At 40.4% G+C, this 25,345-nt stretch overlaps 1 protein-coding gene across 2 annotated transcripts in view; it reads right to left on the bottom strand.

Moving 5' to 3' along the window:
• Positions 1-25,345, bottom strand: part of Synpr (synaptoporin) — a 333,039-nt gene that overhangs the window by 52,853 nt on the left and 254,841 nt on the right. For both annotated transcript variants that reach the window (XM_005348531.2, XM_005348532.3), the window contains one exon: positions 2,521-2,719. In XM_005348531.2, coding sequence (XP_005348588.1) covers positions 2,521-2,719 — 199 coding nt within the window. The remainder of the gene's footprint in view (positions 1-2,520; positions 2,720-25,345) is intronic.

Raw genomic sequence — 25,345 nt, 5'->3', positions numbered from 1 at the left:
AGAGAGAGAGAGAGAGAGAGAGAGAGAGAGAGAGAGAGAGAGAGAGAGAGAGAGAGCGCAAACAGACCTTTTCCCACTTTATGAGTAAATTATCTGTGCAGACTTCTTCCCGCTGGAAGGCGGGTATTGCCTTGGTCTTTAGAATTGTGCACATGTCTTCTTCATCCACAGAACCATTTCTCTAACACTCTCTTCTGTGCACACCACAGGAGTGAAGTGACTTTGGTTCCATTTTGAGATGGGAGAAAAGGATGCCCGCCCGAAGACAAGCGTTCTGCTGTCTTGCCTCTTCCCTACAAGTGCACCTACTGACGTGCTGCAGTTAGGAGCATGGCTCGTCCTCCCCACTGACCCCAGCATTCAAAGAGCAGACATTCCTGCAGCTGGCTTTTGCAATTTGTTCAGCTCTCCACAATATACAGGTCAGATAAAAGGTTTCTGAAATTTACTGAGAGAATTTCTAAAATACCTATTCCTACTTGTGAAATCTAGTTAAAAGAATAGGATTTCTGGCATAATGAGCATTAGGAAGTATAGTGGCTGGCACTCTGTCAATTTGAAATAAATGATACAATTAATATGTGTTTGATTTTTTTGGTGATTCATTAAAAAGACAATAAACAGATTCTTTAATGAGTTGGTAAATGTGTTACTCACTTTGAATTTATATTTCTATTGTATTTTTCAAAGAATTATAGCCTACAATACTCTGGAACACACTTTCTCGATTAGCATATTATATTTCTTTGCAGAAAAAGTATATACACATTTTAAATTACATTTTAATTGTCCTAGACCCTAAGGCTCTGGTGTTGTAAATTTCATTGGGTTTTGTGATCATAAAATTATTATCAATGCACAATTGTCTAAAACAACAAAATGTCCTACATAGTTATTAAGTAATTACTAATTTAAAAAGCTAAATTGTGTTTCACATTTATGTCTCTTGGATGGATGGGCTGTTATTTTTCTTGGCTTAGCGTCTAACACCTTCGGATGGATTGTGTACTCCTGAGAAAAGGGCTTGCGCAAGGAGCAGGTGAGAAAGATGGCATTTGCTGTGGCAGTGTCGCTAATCTCTTGTTTCTGACTTACGGACCTCAAATCACATAGCAATCTATCTTCAAAAACGGTTTTTAATGATCTATCAACTGACAAGAAGGTAATGAATATTGATTTTATGGAGAGCGAGAAATTGTGTGACATCTCATACCTGGAAACTGTTCTCCCAGGGCTGTCAGCACTGAGGGTATGTGAGACAGGCACTTCCACTGCCTCCAATGAACTGTATCTTCTAAAGATGCTATACAATAAGCTTTGGAATGTCAAGAAAGCTTGATTTCTCGTGGGAATCGGGAGTATATAATTGCTATTATTTGGTTAGTCAATGCCCCCCCAAAAGCCTGTGCATTAAATAATTGGCTCCCAGGCTGGCAGTCTGAGGAGACAGTGGAATGCTGGGGAGATCGAGCCTTATGAGAAGTCCTCAGAACACTGGGGGAACTGCCTTTCAAGGGGACTGTGGATCCTGAGCCTTTCACTCTTCTGGTAGAAAGGTGAGCAGTTGTTGGCTCTACCACAAGCTCCTCACGATTGCTGGCTGGCACCCCTACCTGAAACCCAAGAATAATGGGTCTGTCCAATCACAAGCTGTAATTAAAAAAAAAAAAAACATAAGAACAAAGAATCCTTTTCTGTTTGTAAGTTAATGATCTCAGGCGCTTTGTTATAGAAACAGAGAGGTAACCAATATAGCCATTGAGAGAAAAAGTTAGTTAAACATTTTTTAGACGCAGGTCATTTCAGGAAATAGATTTTAAGTAAATGTACCTATAAAGGTTGTGAGAGTTATTTATTTTTCTGAAAGCTATCTATATCCATGTATCTCTTGGAGAGTTTTTATCTCTCTCTCGGTGCATGTATAGTTAGTCATATTAGGACATGTAAGGCTATACTGATGTCACCCTAGTCCTTGAACCACCTCAAAGACAATGGAATGAAATGGTGGGTTGTTGGAAGGGAGGGGTGGGAGAGTGGAGAGGAGTAGAGAGAACAAAGGAGAGAGAGAGAGAGAGAGAGAGAGAGAGAGAGAGAGAGAGAGAGAGAGAGGAGAGGGAGGCACAATCATGCTTCCTTATAATATGGAAACAATGCATTTCAGAAAAGCACAAATCCCACCATTTAAATGGCTATTGAGAATAATGGCCACCTATCTGTGTAATGCTGGACCTACAAGCCCACAGCAGACCTCATCCTTCTTTTCTGGGTCTCCATGGGCTTCCTAATCATTGTTTGTTTTGGTCTCAAAAGGGTTTCTACAGGATCTTATGCTACTTTCCCGCGCCAGGACACAGGGAACCAAAAGGCACGGTGCTTTCTGCTGCAGATTGAAGAGATTTGGAGGATAACAAATAGGATTTCCTTTTGCACACCAGCCTCAGAGGCACGGATGACTCCAAAGCCCCTCAGATATTACCTGAAGAAGTTATAAGGGACAGAAGTTGCTTCAGAAAGACTTACAATGAGTGGGCCCCGGTTGTTTTCACGATACTTGTTCTGGAAGAAAATGTACACGACAGTAGCGGCCAGAGAGTAGAGAAAAGCAAAGACAGCCACGGTGACGAAGAACTCCGCCGAGGACGAGGAGTCGCCAACCAGTGCCAGCTTCTGCCGTTCCTTTCCCTCACAGGTGGGCACTTCAAAGGTCACCTGGTGCAACCTGAAACCACCAGAGGCAAGAAGACATGACATGGTTGTAGAAGGTGAAAGCAACACTCGCAGCCACGTCTGCTGACGTCAGGTTAGATATGCTTGGGAGTCCCAGGAAGCTTCCACCAGAGAATTTATTAACGAGTTTACAGATTCTAGCTGGACCGGTGGAAATAAATACCACAGAGGAGGTAATTCACCCAGCAGAGGAAGAAGGGAAAGAGAATCTGAAAGGAGCGGAGCCTTTGGCTGAGAGTCTGGTCTCTCCCTTTAACACAGTCCAGCAGCTTTGTGTTTGGGCCTGCCTGTGTCTCCAGCCCCTTCCCTGCCTAGGTCTCCAGCTGCTTCCCTCAGTGCTTTAAGATCCATCCTCCTGCTCCAACACCTAGCCTGCTTAACCTACCTTAGTTATACCAAGCAGGGTACAACTTGGCTGAGTATCTTCCAGCACCTCTTCTGCCTGTGCCTGCCTCCTCGGCATCCGGGCTCCACATCCTCTCTAGGGAACCTCCTGCTAACTACTAACCATGGTGGGTTTTTTCCTTTTGACAGTTTTATTGCACTTCTTCCTCCTTTTTAATCTTTGAAATTATAATATAATTACATTTCTTCATGCTGCGTTATCACATGCGCGGTGTTTGTTACCATTGAAGCTGTCTCGACAACATGCTCACTTGCTGTTTGTTTACCCTGTCTGTATTGCTTCCTCAGTGGTAGCTACCAGTTTCTGTGATCGGGTGTGGTTGGTTTTCCTCTTTCCCACGAACCCCAGCGCTGGCTTTTATTAGGCATGCAGTACTTGAATAAATGAATGGACGCTCTTGGTTCTGCCAGGTCCTAACTTGATTGACCTTTAGAGTCTTTGCCTTGTGCGAGCTCCCCAGGAGAGCATCCAGCCCTGCTTAGTCCACAGTAGAGACAAAGGAAAGGCTTGAGCAACACCTTCTGTTTAGCCCACAGACATCCACGGAAGGCAGAGTACATGTATATGACAACAGTTTGAGCTGAACCAAGTGTATTTGGTACAGGAACCAAGATTCTTCTGAAGTGACAGCTATGGAGACACTTTGAAATCTATGTTAAGGAGGTTTGTTATGGTCACTGAAGATTTATTTGGGAAATTACCTGTAGAAGTAACGGTGTTCATATAGCCACTCCTAACTCATATTTAGAGAGCACTTTTTCTTACTAAGGAAAATGTAAATAACCCTTTTCAGAAGTGTCCACTGTGTGCCCTGTCTACCATTTTATACATTAGCACTAACCCTGAAATAATACCAATAGCCACAGAGCTAGCATGACCAAATGTTTTATTTGCATTAAATTCTGTTTTGAACACATTATTTAACTTAATATCCATAACAAACTCTACAATGTGGGCTCTTGGCTGCTCCTCACCATTAGCAGGTGAAGCAAGGGAGATTTAGAAGGGCCACATAGTTCACCTTAGGACATCCAGCTAGCTTTGGCGGGCCAGCGGTTTAAATTCATGTCAAACTCCAGAGTCTTTTTTAAAAAACGTGAATATTAACTTGTTTATCCTAACTAATCAAGACATCAGCTCGCTCGGATGGATGCTTTTAAATGAACCCCACGGGCCACTGGCAACTGAAGTTTCAGGGAAGGTGGCTTATCTTGCAGGGCCTCCCTCCAGATTCACAAACGTCCTACAAGTGAAGATGTATTGGGAGCAGAAGGAAGAAATCCAGTTCCCTTAAGCTCTTCATTTCATACTGACATAGTCTCTTAATTTGAATTCTTGGCTTAGGAAGAAGTCTACATTGTGCACTGGGGCAAGGACTTTTATCTTAACGGATAGATAGGGGAAACTGTGCTATGACAGAGACCCTGGGAACACTAGCTCTGGGGATCAGATCAGATTTTCTTCAATAACCTTCTCTGTAAGAAGGTGGGAGAGATGAATTAGAAGGAAAAGGTAATGATTTGAATTCTGAAGCAGATGATCTCAAGGCACGTTTTCCCTCCCCTCGCTATTGTTAATCTGTCATTCATCAAACAGATTTTTGACAAGCAACTCTACTGCACACAAGAAGCAGGTGCTGGGTAAGAGATGGGACGCGAGAGATGGGATGGATTCTGCTCAGGCTGAAGCTCAGTCTTAATGAGAAAGGTGGACTTTCTGAGTGAAATCGTGGCCCATCCTGGTTATGAGGGTGTAGAGGGAGGTTCCCTGGTGGATTTTACCTCTAGGCAAATGCTTCAGAAGTGATCAGAAATTATCTAAATCAAAAGAAAAGAAAGAAAAGCGAGGTCTGACTTCATGGCCACACAGATGGCTATCCAGTATAAAGATTGTGTGAGCAGCAAATGCTGACAAGATTTAGGAAGCTGACGGTTTCACTCATGGCTGTTGGAAACGGAGCCTGGAGCAGGCGCTTTGAAGAACTGTGGCAGTTCTTTAACTGGTGAAACACTGAGTTACTGGAGGTTCCTGCCGTCCTATTCCTATTTAAGTATGCAAGAGAAATGCTAGCATATGCTCACACAGAAACGAGCATATGAATACTTACACAGTGTTTTTCCTTATGGGAAGAATGGAAACAATTCAAATGTTGATAAACAAACAGATAAAACACGGTGTGGAGTGGACTCTTATTTGTTAATAAAAGCAATAAAGTTCTTAGACTTGTTACACCATAGAAAAACCTTGAAAGTATCTTTGCTGAATGAACGAAGTCATACATAAAGTCAAATACTTTGTGCTTTTATTTATACAAAATATTCAGAAATAAGCAAATCCAGGGAGCAAAAATCCAGCTTAATGTTGCCCTCCAGATGGTGATGGGAGAATCTGGCATGGTGGTTAAATGTCCTGAGATTTATGGGGGTGATAATGAGCAGTTCTGAAATGGATTGTGATGGATACACACCATCCAGCAATGAAGATATCGATATTATCCTAACACACGGTAAATTTTAAATAGTAAATTGGGAGGGGGTGGAGAGGTGGCTCAGCAGTTAAAAGCACTTGCTGCCCGTCCAGAGGATTCAGGAATGTATGTATATTTGATTTGCAACACCCATATGGCTGTTCACAACTCTTGGTAATTTCAATTCTAGGATATACACTGACCTTTCTGGCCTCTGCGGGCACCGACATATGTTACACAGACATACATGTAGCAAAGCATAGAAATAAATTTAAAAAAAGGACAATAATAAAAATGGCAAGTGGATTAGATTTTTAAAATGTTACAAAACAGAGAGGAGCCCGTGTCTAATCCCTGTATAGGCAAGAGGCAAACGCACTGGGGGGATGCAGTGTGGGTGGGGAACGGGGTGTACAGAGCGGAAGTGCGGTGTGGATGAGGAAAGCTATCAGATGATGGGAAAGGAGGACAGGGGAAAAAGGAAAACAAAAAACAGCCGGAGACGTCCGCTGGGGATGGGGCAGATGCTGTTGAGAATCACGTTATAGATGCTGGCTTTCATTGAACACTAGCCATATTTCCTCAGCATAAACAGTATGTCAAACAAACTAAATTGCAAGGTAAGCAAAACCCACAATCCCTGCTGCGGCGATTTGGAGATGTGCCAGGATACGCTTCAAGATCGCTGTGTCTCCATCAGCCAGTTCCTGCTACTGAAGTTCAGCACCTAGGCCCCCTAGCAGAGGCTTCAGGAGGACAGAGAAGACACAATCAGCATTGTTTTCTATGTCATCGGCTGAAAAACCTTATCTCTAATGTTGATTCACCTGGTTAACGTAAAGAATTTTTCAACTGTGCTCATCCGCATAAAGAAATAAAATCAAAATTTAAACTCTATTGTACCTATCCACATCAATGATGTGTAGTGGCGTGCTTGGCTCTTCAGCAGGCAGTGCCCACCTATGGGCTTTGTTTTGTCCCTGCCTTCGGGTTCCTGATTGTGTTCCTTCCTTAGCTTTCTGAACTGTAAGATGAAATGAACCTCTCCTTCCCAAGTTTATTTTGGTCATTCTGTTTAACTAAAACAATGTTGTATATAACTGCACACATCTACACCCCACCCCACATGCATGCACAGGTACATTTAAGCAACATGTGTGCATGTATGTATGTATGTATGAGTAGGTATGTGTGTATATATATATGTATATATATACACTTGTATCTCAGTGTGTATTGCTGTAGAAGAGGTGTGGTTATCATCAGCTTATATTTTGCAACTGCAATAATTTTCTGAGTGAACATCATTAATTTAGAAGTTAAACAAGGGACAGATGCTGTTCCCTAGAGATAGAGCGTGCTCGCTGAGGATCTGGAAGCTGCCAGGTCCACCTCTGATCTTGTGACAGAGTCAGAAAGCAATTGCTGAGGTCGCAAAAGGCACCCAATTCAATTTGTTGATTTCAAATGTACAATTCCCTCATTCCCTTCTTGGTTGACCTGACACAATCTAGGGGTAATTGAATTTTGCTGGGTTTTACTGCATTTTGTCTGTCAATAAAAGGCTTCCATTTTAGAGTAGTTTTTCTCTTAAAAAATTTCCAGCACACCCACTGAGCCTTTTAGAACAGTCCACGACTCTCTGATTAAGCTAAGGGAGTCACCATGAGTATAAGGTTTTGAGTTTTGTTTGGTGGCCCTGGAAGAATATTAAATGAAACTCTCACCTCAGTGGTTTGGAGAAGGGCCAGTTGGTATTGCTTTATAGATAGCAGTGTTAGTGTGCAGGAGAAATGGCTCAGTGGACAAAACACTTGTCATACGTACATGAGGACCAGACTTTGGGTCAACAGCACCCCCTCCAAAAAAAGTACTGAGTTCTGTGTCCAGTGGAAAGTTCTGTCCTCAAAGAGGGTGAAGAATGATTGAGGAAGACTCCTAGCATCAATCGTGGGTTCCACTTGCATGTGCAAACTTACACATACCTCCCACATGTGTGCCTCACGGGGGAACATATGTCAACAAGTGCATGTGTATAGCACATGCAGACACATAAAACAGTATTTGTTATAACAACCAGGAGCCTCTTTCTCCTTCCAGTCTGTGTGTTTTATTCTAAACTTGTTCCTCACTATAGTTTCCGGTCTCTCTTCGCAAAGCAACTGTCACTGTCACTCTTGTACAGATGGGGAAGCAGAGCGTTGAAGAGTGTAGAGAACAGGCTGAGCTCCAGCATCTCATGGATGGCGCAGATGAGTCTCACATACACGTAGATCAAAAAGACACCGCTTGATCCAGTTTCTGTCCCTCTGCAAATTTAAATGTCCAGCTGAATGTTTACTTTCAAATGAGCAAGCCAGCTGCCTCACACTGCCTCATCCAGAGGCAAATAGCTCATCTAACAGGCGGAGTTTATGTCGAATAAGATTCTAAGGCAATAGTCACTCTGTTGCCTCATTGAAGTGTGTGCATTAAGTAATATAAACCTAGTCATGCTAGTTGGAACTCAGCACCAATAGATCATCATAAAAACTTTTCTATATCCTAAATCTCAACAGGACTTGTTCTGTTCCCTGCCTCAGAACAAGCAGGGGGCAAGTGGTCTGAAGGTGTGCCCCTAAGGGTGTGGTTCTGTGTAGAAAGGGAAGCACTGTTTAACATCCAGCACAGGCCCAGCTCCAGGTAGCAACAGACCATCACTGACCTGAGCAAGACTTCTGAGATCATTGTGCTGTCTTTCAGCAGGTTGAGCACACACAGGCCTAAGGTTCTACCAGTCCAAGAGTTTAGGGTCTCAGTGATAGACAGTGAAGTCTTTTCCAAGGGCTGTGATCCCACTCTGGGCAAAGTAGAAGGAAGGTGGGAGTCGAGCCTCCGTGATCAGTTTCAATCACTCTAATCAGAATGGCAGCGTGTGGCAAAGAGGACCGCCAACAGCCCATGGGGATCTAGGGCTTGACTATTTTCTCTGGGTCCTCCAGTTCTTAAGACGGGACTCTGCTTTACTGATTTGTGTTTGTTTTTGTTTTTACTCTCTTTCCCTAGTTTCCAAGTTTCTGATTTTAAAAGACTTTTTCTTTCTTTCTGCTAGTTATATTTGTGTATATGCATGATATTATTTTTGTTGTATCTACATACATACATTATATAACTTACTTAGCTAATATGATCCACACCATAAATTACTACCACCCCAGGGGTTCACCTAGCTCTTTCATGTACTACATCTTTATTCTTCTTCCAAGTGTCCCTCCCAACTTAAGGACAGCAGAGTTAGAGCTCAGTTGTTTGAGAACACTAGTCAGAGATCACACTGCTGGCACAAGGAAGAGCCCGGACCCCCTGACACCCACCTATGAGTTCTTTTCCTTTGTTCCAAATTCTATTTGTAAGTTTTAAATCACTGTGCTTCACATGATGCTCGACTTTTTTCATTTGGAGGGATTCAGGGAACACATGCACCAGTCATTAAAGGTTGTAAGACATACAGTCAACGACTTGGTCTAGAAGGTTGGGAAGGAACCTCTGCTGCAAATAAAAACCTCAGTTTCTTTTTTTTATTGTGTTTGAAGGATGGTGTTTGGTGTTGCTATTTAGGGAGCTGACAGTGGTTTCCCATCTGCTTCTGGTAGATGCCAATCACCATGAGGGACATTTATTATGTCCCGATTATGCCAGGCATGACGCTAAGTGCTTTTGCACGTTATCTCAGTTAAATCTGAAGCATTGATACCAGTGCTCAGGTTGACTTATTATCATCTTATTGGTGAATTGGGAGTCACTGACACAGTGGTTTCAAGAGAGTTTAGGGACCATGACTATCTCAAGCTGGCTCTAAAGGTTATCTTTGAGACTACTTACTCAGAAGATTCATTTTTAGGCGTGGTCAAAGCCGGGGTGGAAACTGCCTCCTCCGAGGAGTCTTTGGTTAGGATCTGTTTAGGGTGGAAATGGCAGGAGAGTACAAAGCAAAGTTTGAGCACAGCCCTGGGAAAATCACCCACACCGTGAAAATGACCTTACAACCAGGCTCAGATGGCTCAAAACAAAAATCTCTTCTTCTCTCATAAGAGAATGGAAAACCATTATGTGAATGCAAGGCTCTGGAAGTCACCCTGAGGATCAATGTACCTAGGAAACCTGGATAGAGAGTTACTGTTAGGCTCTCTGCATGTCAGAGCAGAATCTCAAACAGTCCAGCAGCAACATCCTTCTAGCAGAGCCTTGGGGTGAGGCAGCAGACATTGAGATGATGGTACCTCCACTCAATCTACTTGACCTCAGTGATGGAGTTCAGCTTCTTGATCTTCATGGCATGGTGAAGGCCAAGAGAATCATATTTGCAAATGGTCTGATCCTAACCTTGATTAAATACAAAGAAGTCCGATCACCAAGGTTTGTAACAAGTATCTATTCACTAGAATTTATTTCTTCAGGAAGGAGAAAAACTGTCAAAGACAATATCTTCTTTAATATAACAGAGATGATTGTCCCTGATTTGCTTCCACATGAACTGTGTTCCAGCTTATTGTCAGCATAGAAGGAGCTTTCTGTTACTTTTTGTCTTCTTTATTTTACTGTTTTTATTTCCTCCCACAGGAAACTGAGCGAGATGTTGAAAATGTAATCAAGGTTACTACAAACAATACTTTTCTCTGTATGATTAATTGTATTCAGACATGTGGGGCTGGAAAACTGCTGGCCCACTCCCCAGCTCCCAGAACAGAGATCCCATCTTTTCATCAAAAGATATTGTGTTGGGAGCAAAAACTCTCCAAATTCTCTCTCTCTCTCTCTCTCTCTCTCTCTCTCTCTCTCTCTCTCTCTCTCTCTCTCTCACACACACACACACACACACACACACACACAAACACACACATTCATAACTCCCTTATATGTCTGCATTTGCAGTATATAGACAGAAATTTTGAAATGAAACAAAAGCCTGCAGGTAATTAAAAAGAATGATTCTGCAGAGGCAGGGCATGGCCAGGAGCTGAACTGAGAGCAGAAGAGCTATAAAAACCTTATAATGGCTCACGATGAGGCATCTCTGTGCTCACCAGCTATGATTTATTCATTTTGGTTTCTTCAAATAGAATTTGAGTAATAGAAAATTCAAATGGCCTCTCCATTGCCAAAGTAAAATAGATAATAAGGTTACCCATTTATCTGAAGTCAGATTCATCTCTTGTTGGTCCTCTTTGGTACTCTACCCAAGTAAGTTATGAGAAAAAAAAAATAGTTCCAGAGAGGTTTAAAAAGAATCTTGGATGTTCAGCTGAAAACCTAAACATATGCTCATTTTACTTGCTTACTAAAGAAAGATTTTGTGAGTAAACCATCCGAAGAATTTGATTAAAATTAATTTACAACATTCAAACCTACATTGCTCTGATGAGAGAGGGAGCACAATCTCTCCCAACTGACATTTTATTTAAATTCAAGTAAAATGATTTGACTTATTAAGTCTGTTTTTAAAAAGTACCAATATGCTTAAAAAAGAAAAGTACAATGACTCCCTTCCAAAGATCAAGGTAAAAAAGTGCACTCCAGAGAGGCATCATTCTATTCTGCGTGTGTATGTGCCTGTGTGTGCATATGGGCCTGTGAGTGCACGTGGGCGGTTGAGTGTGCTGGCCAGAGGTGAATCTTGGGTGAAATGCTCAGGAACGCCATCCACTTTATTTTAAAAGAGTGTCTCTGACTTGCCTGGAACTTGCCAATCTGGCTAGGTTTGCTGGCCCTGCTTCTGCTTCCCCAGCACTGCAGTTACAAGCACACGCCATCATGCCGAGCTTTTCCACATGAGTTCTGGGGATTGATCTCAAGTCCCCACGCTTGTTTAGTAAGCACTTTGCTAACTGAGCCATCTCAGCTTATCTACTTTTATCACAATATGACCAAAGCATAGCTAACTTCTAAAGAAGGACTTACTATATTCTTAACAGCTATAGGATACGTCAAAACATGATGTATGAGTTACCACATTGGACAGGTTGACCTACAGAGATACATAATGAAGAAACTATAACAATTTCCTAAGTAGCTCATTGGTAAATACTTTGAATACTTTATACTAATTCCTCATGTTCATGCTATATAATTATTGATAGACCAGACTGACAGTAAGTTTCCTACGCACCCCCTACCAAATATTAACAATTTTATCATTTTGGTGACTGAGTTCAAATTTGGGCTATTTCACCTAAGTCCTTCACCCTGCCACTACTAACCTCACCTACTCTAATCTTCGGGGTAACATGGAGATGAGTTTCAAGCACCAGTTCTATCAGTGGCATACTATTTCTAAAACACCAGAGTGCTTCCTGCCCTAACGCACAGCGTGTTTGTTTCCGTGTTCTGCCCATTGCAAAGCTAGCCTTTGGCAGCTTTTTCCATCGACTTGAAAGGCGCGGTAATAGGGCACAGTGTTATTAGGCTACTAATGTTCACTACGTTAAACTATTTTAATTCTAAATTAAATAACAAGTTTAGTGAATACAGTTGACTTTAAGAATCCAAATGCATTTGTAAAGTTCCCATAGCCTACATATTCTCTAAAATGCAGGATTGTTACCAAAACCATTGACACAGCTCACAAGGAAAAACTAATATGGTTCTTGCCTACTTATTTGCTACAATCACCCCCAGTAGCTTTTTGTTTTGCTAGAAAATAAATCACTAATTTCCCACGTATTTGGTGCCCTTGAACCCCTATTAACATCCAACTTCCTGTATTTGTTCAGGACCCAGTCAGAATGTATCTCCGTTTGATCACCCAAGCTAAAGAATATACCCCCGCCATGGCCATGTTTCAGGGCATCATCTCATTGCCTTGTCTTTGTGTGAGGGTCCCCTACTGACTGTGAATGCAGGCTTTGCCTCTCTCTCCCACTAGATCAGTGGTTCTCAGTCTGTGGACAGTGACCCCTATGACAAATCATATCTCCAAAATATTTACATTACAATTCATAACAATAGCGAAATTACAGTTCGGAAGTAGCAACAAAAATAATTCTTTTCCTTAAGTATCTTTCTATCGTTTGAGATTCCTTTGTTGAAAATTCTGTGTTTAGATCTGTACTTCATTATTTTTTATTGGGTTATTTGGTCTTTTAATGTCTAGTTTCTTGAGTTCTTTCTATATATTGGATATCAATCCTCAGTCCAATGTGAGGTTGGTGAAGATCTTTTCCCAATCTGTAGGATGCTGTTTTGTCTTGTTGACCATGTCCTTTGTTTCACAGAAGCATCTTAGTTTCAGGAGTATCAATTTATTAATTGTTGATTTTAGTGCCTGTGCTACTGGGGTTATATTTAGGAAGTGGTCTTCTGTGCCAATGTGTCAAGGCTACTTCCCACTTTCTCTTCTATGGGGTTCAGTGTGGCTGGTTTTATGTGGAGGTCTTTAATCCATCTGGACTTGAGTTTTGCGTATGATAATAAATAAGTGTCTATTTTCATTCTTCTACATGTCCACATTCAGTTTGCCAACAGCATTTGTTGAAGATGCTTTCCCCCGACTTTTTAGTTTTAGCTTCTTTGTCAAAACTCAGGTATTTAGAAGTATGTGGACTGATATCAGGGTCTCCAATTCTATTGGTTCACCTGTCTATTTTTGTGCCAGCACCAAGCTGTTTTTATTACTATAGCTCTATAGAGCTTGAAGTCAGAGATGGCAATGTCTCCAGAAGTTCCTTTATTGTACAGGATTGTTTGGGTGATTCTGTTTTTTTTTTTTGTTGTTGTTGTTGTTGCTTTTCCCATATGAAGTTGAGTATTGTCCTTTTGAGGTCTGTGAAGAATTTTTCTGGGATTTTGGTAGGTATTGCATTGAATCTGCAGATTGCTTTAGTCATCAGAGAAATGCAAATCAAAACAAATCTGAGATACCATCTGACACCTGTCAGAATGGCCAAGATCAAATACACTGATGACACCTTAGGCTGGAGAGGATGTGGAGTAAGAGGAACACTCCTCTATTGCTGGTGGGAGTGCAATCTTGTACAGTTACTTTGTAAATCAGTATGGTGGTTTCTCAGGAAATTGGGAATCAATCTACCTCAACACCTAACAATACTTTTGAGTATATACCCAAAAGATGCACAGTCATACCACAAGGATATGTGCTCAATTGTGTTCATAGCAGCATTATTCGTAATAGCCAGAAACTGGAAACACCATAGATGCCCTTATCTGGAGTGAACAGGAAAAATGTGGTACATATACACAATGGAATATTGCTCAGCAGTAAAAAATAATGACATTTTGGAATTTGCAGGCAAAAGAGAAGAACTAGAAAAACCGTCCCAAGTGAGGAAATCCAGACCAAGAAAGACAAATGAAATGTACTCATTCATAAATAGACAATAGACATAAAGCAAAGGATAACCAGGGCACAACCCCAGAGAACCTAGACAACAAAGAGGACCTGCTGTGGGACAATGGTCTGTACCCTGTCACTTGTATTTTAAATAAACGCTGATTGGTCAGTAGCCAGGCAGGAAGTATAGGTGGGATGACCAGGCAGGAAGTGGAGACAGAACAAGGAGAACAGGAGAATTCTGGGAAGTGGAAAGATTCAGTCTGCAGTCATCATCTAGACACAAGGGGAAGCCAGACACAGAGCAAGCAAGATGTGACTGCCTTGCCTAAAAAGGTACCAAGCCACGTGTCTAACACAGATAAGAATTATGGGCTAACAAAAGTTATAAGATTTAATAAGAAGCCTAGTATACTATGCCAATCAGTTTATAATTAATGTAGACCTCTGTGTGATTCTTTGAGATTGAACAGCTGCAGAACTGGCGGGACAGAAATCTCTGTCAACAAGGACCCTAAGAGAGACAAAAGTGGAACTGCCTAGAAAGGTGGGGAAAGACAAGATCTCCTGAGTATATTGGGATCATAGAGAGCAGGGGCGAAAGTAAAAGGGGATAGGGAGGAGGGAAGGGGAGTGGGAAAAATGTATAGCACATTCTTATCCAAACCGTTAAAATGAGAAGAACTAAAAAATAATGCTTGGGCTGGAGGTCACAACACGAGGAACTGTAGTAAAGGGTTGCAGCATCAGGGAGGTTGAGGACCACTGCTCTAGACTGTGAGCAGGACACAGGGACAAGGACCCTTTTTTGGCTACATCTTTACTACTGAGAACCTAGACACATTTGGTTTGTGGTAAACAGCCAATAAATATTTGTTAGGAGAAGAAGGAAGGAGGAACGGAGTTCATGAAATTTGTAAAAGGTCTATTTAAATGGAAGCAAATCCTGCTTTTGTAGAAAGCTATGATTTTATTTATGTTCTACCAGAAGAAGGCAGGACTTGGAGGTGAAGGAACTTGATAAAAGTCATATAGTGAAAGTTCCACAGTTCCAGCTTCCTGACACAGGTTCATCAGAGCCTCTACCACCTCATTTCCAGGGAGGAGAAACTCCTAGTGGTCCAGAGAAAGAACACAGGACAAGAAGCACACGGTATGATCCACGAGGTCCTCTAAGCTGGGGACTTTGCTAGAGAAGTTCCTCAGGAACCTGCCCTCCAGACCTCCCCAGAAGATGCTGCTGCTCGCTTCCACACCCATGCAGAATAGCTCTGAGTTTTCTCCAAAGACAATCAAATAAGAGAAGGAACTGGGAAATAACAGAGAGGAAGGCTCTAGACCTGGAGCTAAAGTGTGTACAAGTCATGCTAGGAACGGGAGACTGGATTTCCATAGGAAACTTTATCACTGTTGGTGATAATATAACAGAGGGGCCACTGGGTATTGATGGCTGTCATTTGTGCTAGCCACTGTGGTCCATGCCCTGAATGTTGTACTTCCTACGTCCTTATGGCAGCCCTGGGAGGCAAATCACTGTTATCCTTACTCTTTAAATGGGGACACCTGAAGCTGAGCACATGGGAAGCCAATCCCATATAACTGCTCTGCCTATGGTTCTTACTGTCAGGCGAGTGTTCTTCCTCCTAAATCTGCCACACACGTTCTCAGGCCTGATGCTAGGAATCTCTTCTCGGTCTTTAATCTGAATAATTCTTATACAGCATGGGGCAAGGAGGTGTGTAGACTTTCAGAAGAGTGGATGCCTGAGAAGCTAGCTTACTAAGAATCTATTGGTTCAATGGAAAGACAGACTGTCAGTGTACTTAAAACTCTTGGGGGAAGAAGAGCACAGTTGTTATGGCAGTGTCTGAGGTAGAGACTAACCTTCCTTCTACCCAAAGGCCGGAAGAATGCAGGTGTGTGCATGCGTATGAGTGCCGGAGCTTTTGTGCCTGTGTTAGAAGCATTTAATGGAAAATATTCTAGAAGAGGAAACAGTTTCAGCACAAGTATTACTTAACCAAAAGGAAATCATTTTCTTGTTCATTTAGTTTTAGTTGGAACTGATTTGGAGGTATTCAGAGTGACCCCATATTACCCCCAGAATATTTTTTTTTTAATGAAAAAGGTTTTTAAGCAATGGCTACAATTTTCTTGGCTACAGAAGGAAAATTGGTGCTGAGAGTCGCAATGCCTTGCCTTTCTGGCTGCACAGGGAGTGTGACACTATGGCTCGCCTTCCTCACCAGCTCTGAAGTTGACATGCTGTGGCTGGCCTCTGGCGATCTTCCATTGTGTTATGTCTAGCTCAACCACTGTCTGCATATCCAAATCAGTGTCTTGAACTACTGCCTCTAATTTGATCATCGCAATTTGAATTTTTCAATGGGAGGCAGTTTAATATAATTTAGCAAGGATTTGGTTGGAAAGAGTGCAGAAATTTTTCTGAGAGTATAATGTAAGCCAGAGAAGGTGTCTGAACATGGCGAACAATGAGGGCTGATGAGAAGCTAAGGACAATGGCACGGGGTTTTGATCCTACGTAATGTGCTGGCTTTGTGGGAGCCTAGCCAGTTTGGATGTTCACCTTCCTAAATATGGACAGAGGGGGGAGGACCTAGGACTTACCACAGGGCAGGGAACCCTGACTGCCCATTGGACTGGAGAGCGAGGGGGAGAGGAGTAGGAGGAGGGGGAGAAGGGTGGGAGGAGGGGGGAAGGGTGGGAGGAGGGGGAGGGAAATGGGAGGCTGGGAGGAGGTGGAAACTTGTTTTTTTTTTTCCTTTTCTCAATAAAAAAAAAGAATTAAAAAAAAATAAAAAAAAATAATGTAAGCCAGGGACAGAGCATCAAACAGTGTTTTAAAAAAGGAAACTGGAAAACAAAAGGGAAATGGTATTAAACACTGGGAAGGTCCCCAAATCCCATAGCAATATGTCAAATAAGTAGCCTCCTCTTGTTATATGTTACAGCCTATCTTCTAGGATCTTTTCCTCTTAATTCACAGATATTTTTAAACAGAAAAGAATAAAACCTAAATTCACTCCTCTCCTTTGAAAATTAAAAATCAAGGTAAAATATATGTGAACAAATGGTACAAACAAATCTACATGAATAAATGCTCAACAATTATTTTCAGCTTCCAAGAAATACCTAAGGGGAAAAATTAACTTCCTTAAAATCCCAATAATGGCTCCGAAACTCCTGGGGGTGTTCCTTTCCTGGATCCCATACGAAAAACACTGTTTTTCTAACATGTCCTCCCTTGTTCTCTCTGAAGTAGACAGTGGCATGTTATAGGCGTGATGTGAAGTGTGATTTAGCCACATTTCCTGATTCACAACAAGATGTGTGCTTGCATATTCTCACATGCAATAAAATTCTCAGTTTTTATTTTCAATGTGGTAAGTATCCAAATATGTGGTCCTCATGAATATAATCCACTGTGTGACCCTCCATCATGTTGGTAAATGTTTAGGGGTCTTGAGACATGACACTCGAGAACTCTGGGCAAGGACCTTGACTTCTTTCAAGTTGTTTTACTTCTCTCATGACCAGTTTTGGTAATTTGGTTCATCTGGCCCAAATCATCATTTACATGAGCTTTGATTTCACCCTCTAGAGAGGTGTCTGTTACTGAGTGCTATTGCATATGAGTTATCACACTGCTCAAAGGGTTCTGTAGTAATTGTTCCAGATTTTATCAAGCTCCTTGTCCTTGGCAGATACTGAGTGAAAAAGGCTCTGACAGGCAGCTGGAAAAAGCACCAGCTAGCGACATGGCTGGTTGTTGGTGCCTGACCCAAAAGTAGGAACCTTTATCTCAGGTTACAAATGTTCCCTGTTCTCTTAAGCACTACATGTGGGGTGAGAGGTTAGCATTAGCTACTGCAACATGAAGATTATAAAATCTCCATCATTCATCTCATTGTGAAGAGGAGCCACAGAAGGAGGCCCAAAGATGTGAGATTTTTTTTTTATATGAGAACATAGGAGTACCCACCATAAAGCAGGGGGCTGATGTTTCCTATGTGAGAATACAGGAGTACCCACTATAAAGTAGGGAGTTGCTGTTTTTGTTGCCTGCATATATTTCTTTCCCGAAGATCTACATGCTATTAGAGTGGAACACCAGATCTAGATTTAATCAATTAGCATATTTTATCCCTTGAGCTTAAAGATCTAAAGATAGGCACACTGGATCCTGCTACAGGAAAATGATGCCAAAAACTGAAGGAAACGTGGAGAAAGAAGAAAGATTATTCTAAGTCCTTTGTTGTGTCCCCAACATCTAGCACAATACCTTTTCCATGACAAATGTTCAAGATATCGACTTTGGCCTAGTTTCCTCTTAGGTGACACCTCCCAAATGATCCTTAATTGGAACAGGCAATGGGTGCAGAAATATGTATGGCTTTATCAGTTTCAAGTAATCTATTTCTTTCTCTCTTTGCCTTCTCTATCTCTTCGCCCCTATCTTGTGTCATGTCTCTAGGTGTTCCTAGTCACTGAATATGATTTCTTGACAGGGCATGTGTTTGACAGGGAGATGTTGGATATATTACATTTTTCAAAATGGGCCTTTAAAAAAGAATCTTTAGTTTTACATTTCTGTGCTTAGCTTATATTAAGAGCCCAAATCTTGAGAAAGAAATTTCACATGTAGCCAACCCGTGCCAGCATTTATATCCCAGATCCTGAGCCAAGAAACACGAACCAACTCGGATCAGGAACATGAGCAGGAAAAGGAAAGACTGTGAAAGAACGATATGTTGAGCAAGATTCAATACTCAATAGATTTGGCACCTTCATTCAAGGGAAAATGAAGATGTCCATCTGAAATCCACGTAAGTAGCACAGGTCCCTTGGCCTACTCAGATCATAGAAAGATCATACAGAATGGCAAAGGCCAGTAGATTGGAAGTCTGAATCTTTGGTTGCTTAAGATTCCTAAAACTCTATGTGAAGAACTGTTCGCTTTCCTTGTACAATTCCTCCACGTACAACTAATCAGGTTTCCATGAGGACTTTGAGAAAACTTGCATTTCTTCTTCTTTTGTCAAGACTGAATCCAGAACTAAAAAAATAAAATGACAGCAAAATGACTCTGTGTCTTCAAATGTGCTTTTCTGTGATTGGTTTGGCCCCTTTTCCTTGTGAGCAAGTTAAAAGCCTCACATCTACATTCTACCAAACTAATAGCTACAGGCATCAGAGGCTGTAAGGGGTGCACGATGTCCTGAGTGAGCGAAGCCCGGAGTGAATGTGTGCCATTGACATAGGCAGAGCTATCTCAAGGACCCCAGAACTTCAAAACCATGGGATAAAAGCAAAGCTTTCTTCTTGGGGTGTGGGGTAAAGGAGCTGAAGCTCAATGGAAATGGCAAAGCCTTCTTCTGGGTCAGAGCGCGAAATTAGCTCTGTGCAGAAAATGTCCACTGTATCTTGGAAAACTGGTCCCTTACAGAGACTGCTTCTTCCAAGATTAGCTAAACCTGTCTCCCTAACCCAGCTGTATACCAGAACTCCTGCCCCCTTGTTTGTTTTTATTTAGATGTAATAACTCCACCCCTTCATTCAACTGTATGCAATAATCTGACCCTTCAGTTCTAAGCCAAAAAAAAAAAAAAAACAAGCTGAGCTTTCCAAGGTGCTGAAATTTCTCCACTAAGAGACCCAACCACCCCCAAACCAGCAGTTTCAGCATCTCTGTGTATGTTCTCTTCATTTCGCCACTGCTCTTGTCAGATAGATACATTCCTGAAGCCTTGGAAGGATGGACAAGAGGTCAACATCCTTTCAGTTCCCCTAGGAAAATCCGAATTGGGTGTTGTGCATTCTTAAAAACTGTCACCGAGTCTAAGAGGAGGCTGTGCTACTTGATAGGCAAGGGTTTGTGCATGTGTGTGCATGCATGCATGTGCGTGTGCGTGTGCATGTGCATGTGTGTGTTGGGGGTGAAAAGATGTAAAACTTCATACTAACCTCACTAATGGTTTTTCATTGCATGGAAGGGTCCTAATAGAAATAACAAAAACAATACAGGTCAAATCTTTGTCTCTTTTCCCTACAAGATATGATGTGGATCCTTTCATTTCGATACTTATAATGCCAAAATTTAAATAGATTTATTCACAATGCATAGTTGTTATGAGAAAAAACATACTTATATGTGATATTGCATGTCTTATTCCACAGGAAGGACTTACTCTGCATAGTCTCCAATCTCAACTCCAATCTCAAAACACATTAGCTTGGAAGGATCATCTTTGGAAACTAAAGCAGAACCTCTTCTCCAAAACAACATATTCTTAGACCCAAATTTTGAAGTCAAGATACCTTTAATATATATATATATATATACACACATATATATGTATATATATGTTTAGCTTAGAAGCCCCTAGAATCAAATTCAAAGAAAACACAATAATATACATAATTCAGACTCTCTGTGTATATTCCATCTTTACATGGCTTATTTTTCTTTATTTCTTTAATCTATGACTGTCTGTACTCTCTTATATTATTTTTACTGTCTCTTTAAAGACTTTGCTTTATTTTTTAAAACTATTTTTATAACCGTCTATACACTTTTTTTCTCTCTCCCAAGCCTACATACATTTATCCCATACTGTGTTCCATTCAGAGGGTCTTTTTTATCTGAATATATCTTTATTGTGTATCTGTAATCATTTTCTAAATGCTAAGTGGCATGGCTAGGACTAAGGCTGCTTTGCCTTTGTGCCCCACCCAATTCACAATGGCAGATGTATGTTCACCACCAGTGCTGTGAACCACACTCACAGCTCCAGCTCCAGGGATACAGTGGGTCTATATTGCCATTAAGCAATTTGTAACATGCTTATCACAGACCCCATTTAAGTGCAGGACCTCCCAAAAGAGCCAGAGTTCATGATACCAGCATGAACCAGGAAGTTGTCATTTCTTAAAGGAGCCATACTTCTGCCTGCAGCCTACAAACAGAGCCTATCTGAAAAATATGTGGCTACCAAGAAGCTGTGTTTAACTCTGTTCTTTTGTGTCTATAATTCTTTCCAAAACTCTCTCAGCTTTTATGTGGATGTAGTTGCCCCACGTTGGACACCATTTTGAAGGTAGAGACTGCTCATTTATTTCCTGGCTGTCCAGACCTGAATAATAACACAGAAACTATATTAATTACAACACTGCTTGGTCTGTTAGCTCAGGTTTCTTACTAACTAACTCTTAGATCTTAAATTAACCCATTTCTATTATTCTGTGTATTGCCATGAGGAGGCTGTGGCTTACCAGGTAAAGTTCTGGGATCTGTCTCCTTTGGCAGTGAAATGGCATCTTCCTGACTCTGCCCCCACTTCTCTCTCTGTTCTGATTTCCCACCTGGCTTTTCTCTGCTAAGTCATTGGTCTAAATAGCTTTATTGATCAAACAAAAAAGCAACACATATACAGAAGGACATCCCACATCACTTTTTGATGACTTTTATACAATTTCTGGTATCTTTGTAAGAATATTAATGTTATATTTTAATCCATATCATAAAAAACATAGAGACTCACAACTACAAGATAAGAGACTACAGAATGTTCGGTCCTAAATGGAACACTTATATCATATACCCTTCTCCCAAAACTCAGGGATCACTGTAGAAGAGTGGGTGCAAAGATTGTAAGGACCGGAAGAAGTAGACAATTACAAGGAAATGATATTTTGTGAACACAATAGGATAGCTCCCCATATGAACTTATAGCAGTTCTCACAGCATGGATAACCTGAGAAAGTTTAAGCCAGTCAGAATCCGATCATGGATTTGGAGGTGGGCACAATGTCTTATTCCTAGATGAGGAGTGAAGAGATGGAGAGTTGACTTTCTTTAAGAGTGTGTCGCCTGGTAAGTAAACCATGGCCCAATAGAGGGTCATATATCCAATTGTATAGGGACAGCACAAATTGTACTTGACGGGTTTTTAAATGAGACATAAAATTAAGTGGCTGGGGGAGTATCTTGGAGGAGCTGGGGGAGAGAAATGAATATGATTAAAATACGTTGTACAGAATTCTCAAAGAAAGTAAAGAAAATTAAAAATTTCAATAACTACATGAGTAAGTAATTTTATTCAGAATTTTTAGTGTCTGTTTCCATTGAAATCTCATGTTTTTCTTATTATAGCTTGTGAAATTTGTGAATTTGCATTCTTGCTAGTCACAAGTTTAGAACATATCTGTATAAAAGCCTCAACTTATGTTAGAAAGCAGAGCTCAAGAAAATGAGCCACAAATCGGGTTTATTTATAAAAACTGTCTCACAATTCTCTTGGTAGATTGTTCTTTGATATGGAATCACCCATCCACTGAATGACTACTACAAACAGTCAATATATCAAATATAAACAATGAGATACAGTGTTGTGTATTGTTTTCAACAAAGCATAAGCTTCAAACTATAAAGCAACAGATGTTCTGACAGAGTAAGAAGAACAGAATTAGGCAGGAAAAGCCTTTGCCTTCAGCTTCACAAATGACTGGACTAGGTCAGGAACCAGGCTAGATTAGCTTTGCTTGTTTCTGAATCTCCAGGTTCTTGCTTGGGTCTCTACAATTTACCAACACCATGCCACTTCCAGGAATAATTTGGCAATCAGTTATTATACAAAGACAGAACGATGCTCGAAAGAGTGAAGAATAGGGACAGAGCAAACACTGTACAATCAGGATAGACACCCATGTCAATCAACGGCACCGGTGAACTGTTTGACTAGCTGCTCCACTTGGTGGCATTAACTGACTGCTGTCTCTCTCTGCTTTCGTGTCTGTAGCTTGGTTGGAGTGGTTCTGCCTCGTGTATGTTCCCTCCAGGCTCAGTGAAAAGTTGTCTTTCAGTATAGAAAGCCTTCTCTATTGTTGATGGCAGATGCTCATGAAGGCAAGTAAAAACATACTCCCAATGGGAGTTTCATCTGGAAACTGCCCTAAAATCACTTTAATCAGCGGAACAGAATAAACACAGCCGTTATCAGACCATGAAGGGGTGACTCTGGTTGAAACTACCTTTTTTTATGTTCTTCCCTCTTATAAATGCAATCTCTAAGAAGCCATTTTTCCCTTGGTCTATTGTGTATACTGATTGTAAGTGTTTGGATTTGTACACAGAAAAAGTATTATAAATTACTGTTACATTTGCGTGTACATTGATAGTTTTGGTGTGGTGACAGGACAAGGAAATACTGATTTGAAAGGACAATAGTCTGAGCAAAATTTATTCACTAGAAGTTCTAGTGAATCAAGAAACCCATGATTCAAATCTTCATATTGCTTGTTTCATTGATAACCAAAACTAGGTATTCCAATGAATGGGTTGGGATCTAAAATATGGGTAGTTAATTGTGCAAAATATCCCATGTAGTTAAAAAAAAATCTTGCTCTTCAGCAACTCAGTATAACTTCAAACACTGAAGAGTGAGGTGAGTACCTCAGATTTATAATGCTACAGTTCATTGTAGTATTGATCTCCACAGGCATTTGAGGTCTATATTTGAAAGTACGTAAGATTTAAATAAAACATAATTCTGTCACCAGGAAAATTCCAAGAACTCATCAAATCTTGCACCTTTCAAGAAGAGCCATTCTCTCATTCATTTTCTATCTTTGAATATTCATTTACTTACATCACTGCCATTAGGAATGCCAGATATTGCAGCTTCCAAACACCAAGATAAATATCTCAAGAAGTCCACGTGAAGGTAAATATTGATATAAGTGATCATGGAGCAGGGTTTGTGTTAGAAGGGTAAAAACCCTAGGTGATCTGGCTCAAGGTAAATATAGCTGTATATTTAACACTTGGGTAAAATGTGCAAATATTTTTCAAAGTGGTTGTACTGTCTACAATGTGAGGAAATGCCAACTTTTCCACCATGTTGCCACTCTACATATTTTCTGTCTTTTCCTCTTTAACTGCCTTAGTGATACTCAAGTGTACTTTGTTTATTTATTGATTCATTCTTTTGTTTTCAGGTAGTCCAGGCTGTCATAAAACTTACATGACCTAAAAATATAACCAAGAGTGACCTTGAACTCTTGACCCTTCTCCCTGTACCTCGTGAGTCATAAGATTACAGAAGATTACAGCTTTCATAGTTCATAGCTCTCCCTTGCCAGTTGTCCTTATAATACATAATTTACATAATTTGCATAATTCCCTAATGGTTAATGGTGCTGAGCACACTATAAATGCTTTTCTTTTTAAATGTATATTTTATTTGAATGAATATTCATTGATTTAAAAATTAAGTTGTAAATACTCTTTCAGCATTCAGGGTACAAATTCCTCTTCGGATATATGATTTGATTTTTTTCCCCCAGTTTGTGGGTGTGGGTTTTCGTTATCATCTCATTTTCTTAATAATGACCTTGAAGAACACTTTTTTAATGTAGTTACAAGTTATATAGTTTTCCTATTGTCCTTTACACTTTGGTAATATGTTTAAACAGCAATTGACCAACCAAATATCATAAAGGTTTATGTTTTTCTAAGAGTTTTATAGGTTTTTATCTTCTATATTGTTTATGACCCATTTTGAATTAAGTTTATAAAGATGGATTGAGGCAGAGAGTTCAGATTTATTCTTTCTCTTGTCTATACTTAGGTGTCTGAACATCATTTGTTGTTAATATTATTATTTTTATTATTATTTAAAAGAAAATTTTCTATGAAGATTCATTGTATTCTTGTCAACAATCAGTTGACCATAACAATTATTTCTTGGCTTCAAATTCAACCCAATTGATCTGTATACTGGTCCTTATTCCAATACACATTGTTTTAATAATTTTTTTCTTTAATGTTGAAGAAATACATTCTACCTCTACTAATAAGGTATTTCAGAGGCAAGCAGAGAAAGGGTAAAGAGAAACATTGTTCCCTGAATTTTGTCCTCCTAAAACAACTGTATACCTTTTTCAGAATCATTAGAAGCAATAATTACCCACTTTATTCTACCTCAAAGCCCCTCCTTTTAGATTAATCTTTGTTTTTGCCCACAGAAATCTTATTGGAAATTATATTTTAGACTCATATTTTGAAATTCACTAAGCTTGCCGTAATTAAAGCTTGCTCATAGGGTTAAAGAGATGGCTCAGTGGGTATTATGATTGCTATACATGTGTAGAGACTAGAGTTCGGATTCCCAGCACCCATGGAAAAAGTCAGATAGGTGCCAGATCCTCTGGGATGGGCTCACTAGATGTGAACTGCCATGTGGTAGCTGAGAATGAAACTTAGACCCTCTGCAAGAGCAAACAAGTGTTCTTAGCCATTGACTTGACTCCCTAGCCCATGTTCCCCGTGGTCTTCCTTTTTAATAGAACTTTGGTTTTCTTTTGGAAAATATATATATATATATATATATATATATAT

Source organism: Microtus ochrogaster, chromosome 6 (genome assembly GCF_000317375.1).
Source record: "Microtus ochrogaster isolate Prairie Vole_2 chromosome 6, MicOch1.0, whole genome shotgun sequence".
Lineage (NCBI taxonomy): Eukaryota > Metazoa > Chordata > Mammalia > Rodentia > Cricetidae > Microtus > Microtus ochrogaster.
This window is presented reverse-complemented; position numbering and strand designations above follow the sequence as displayed.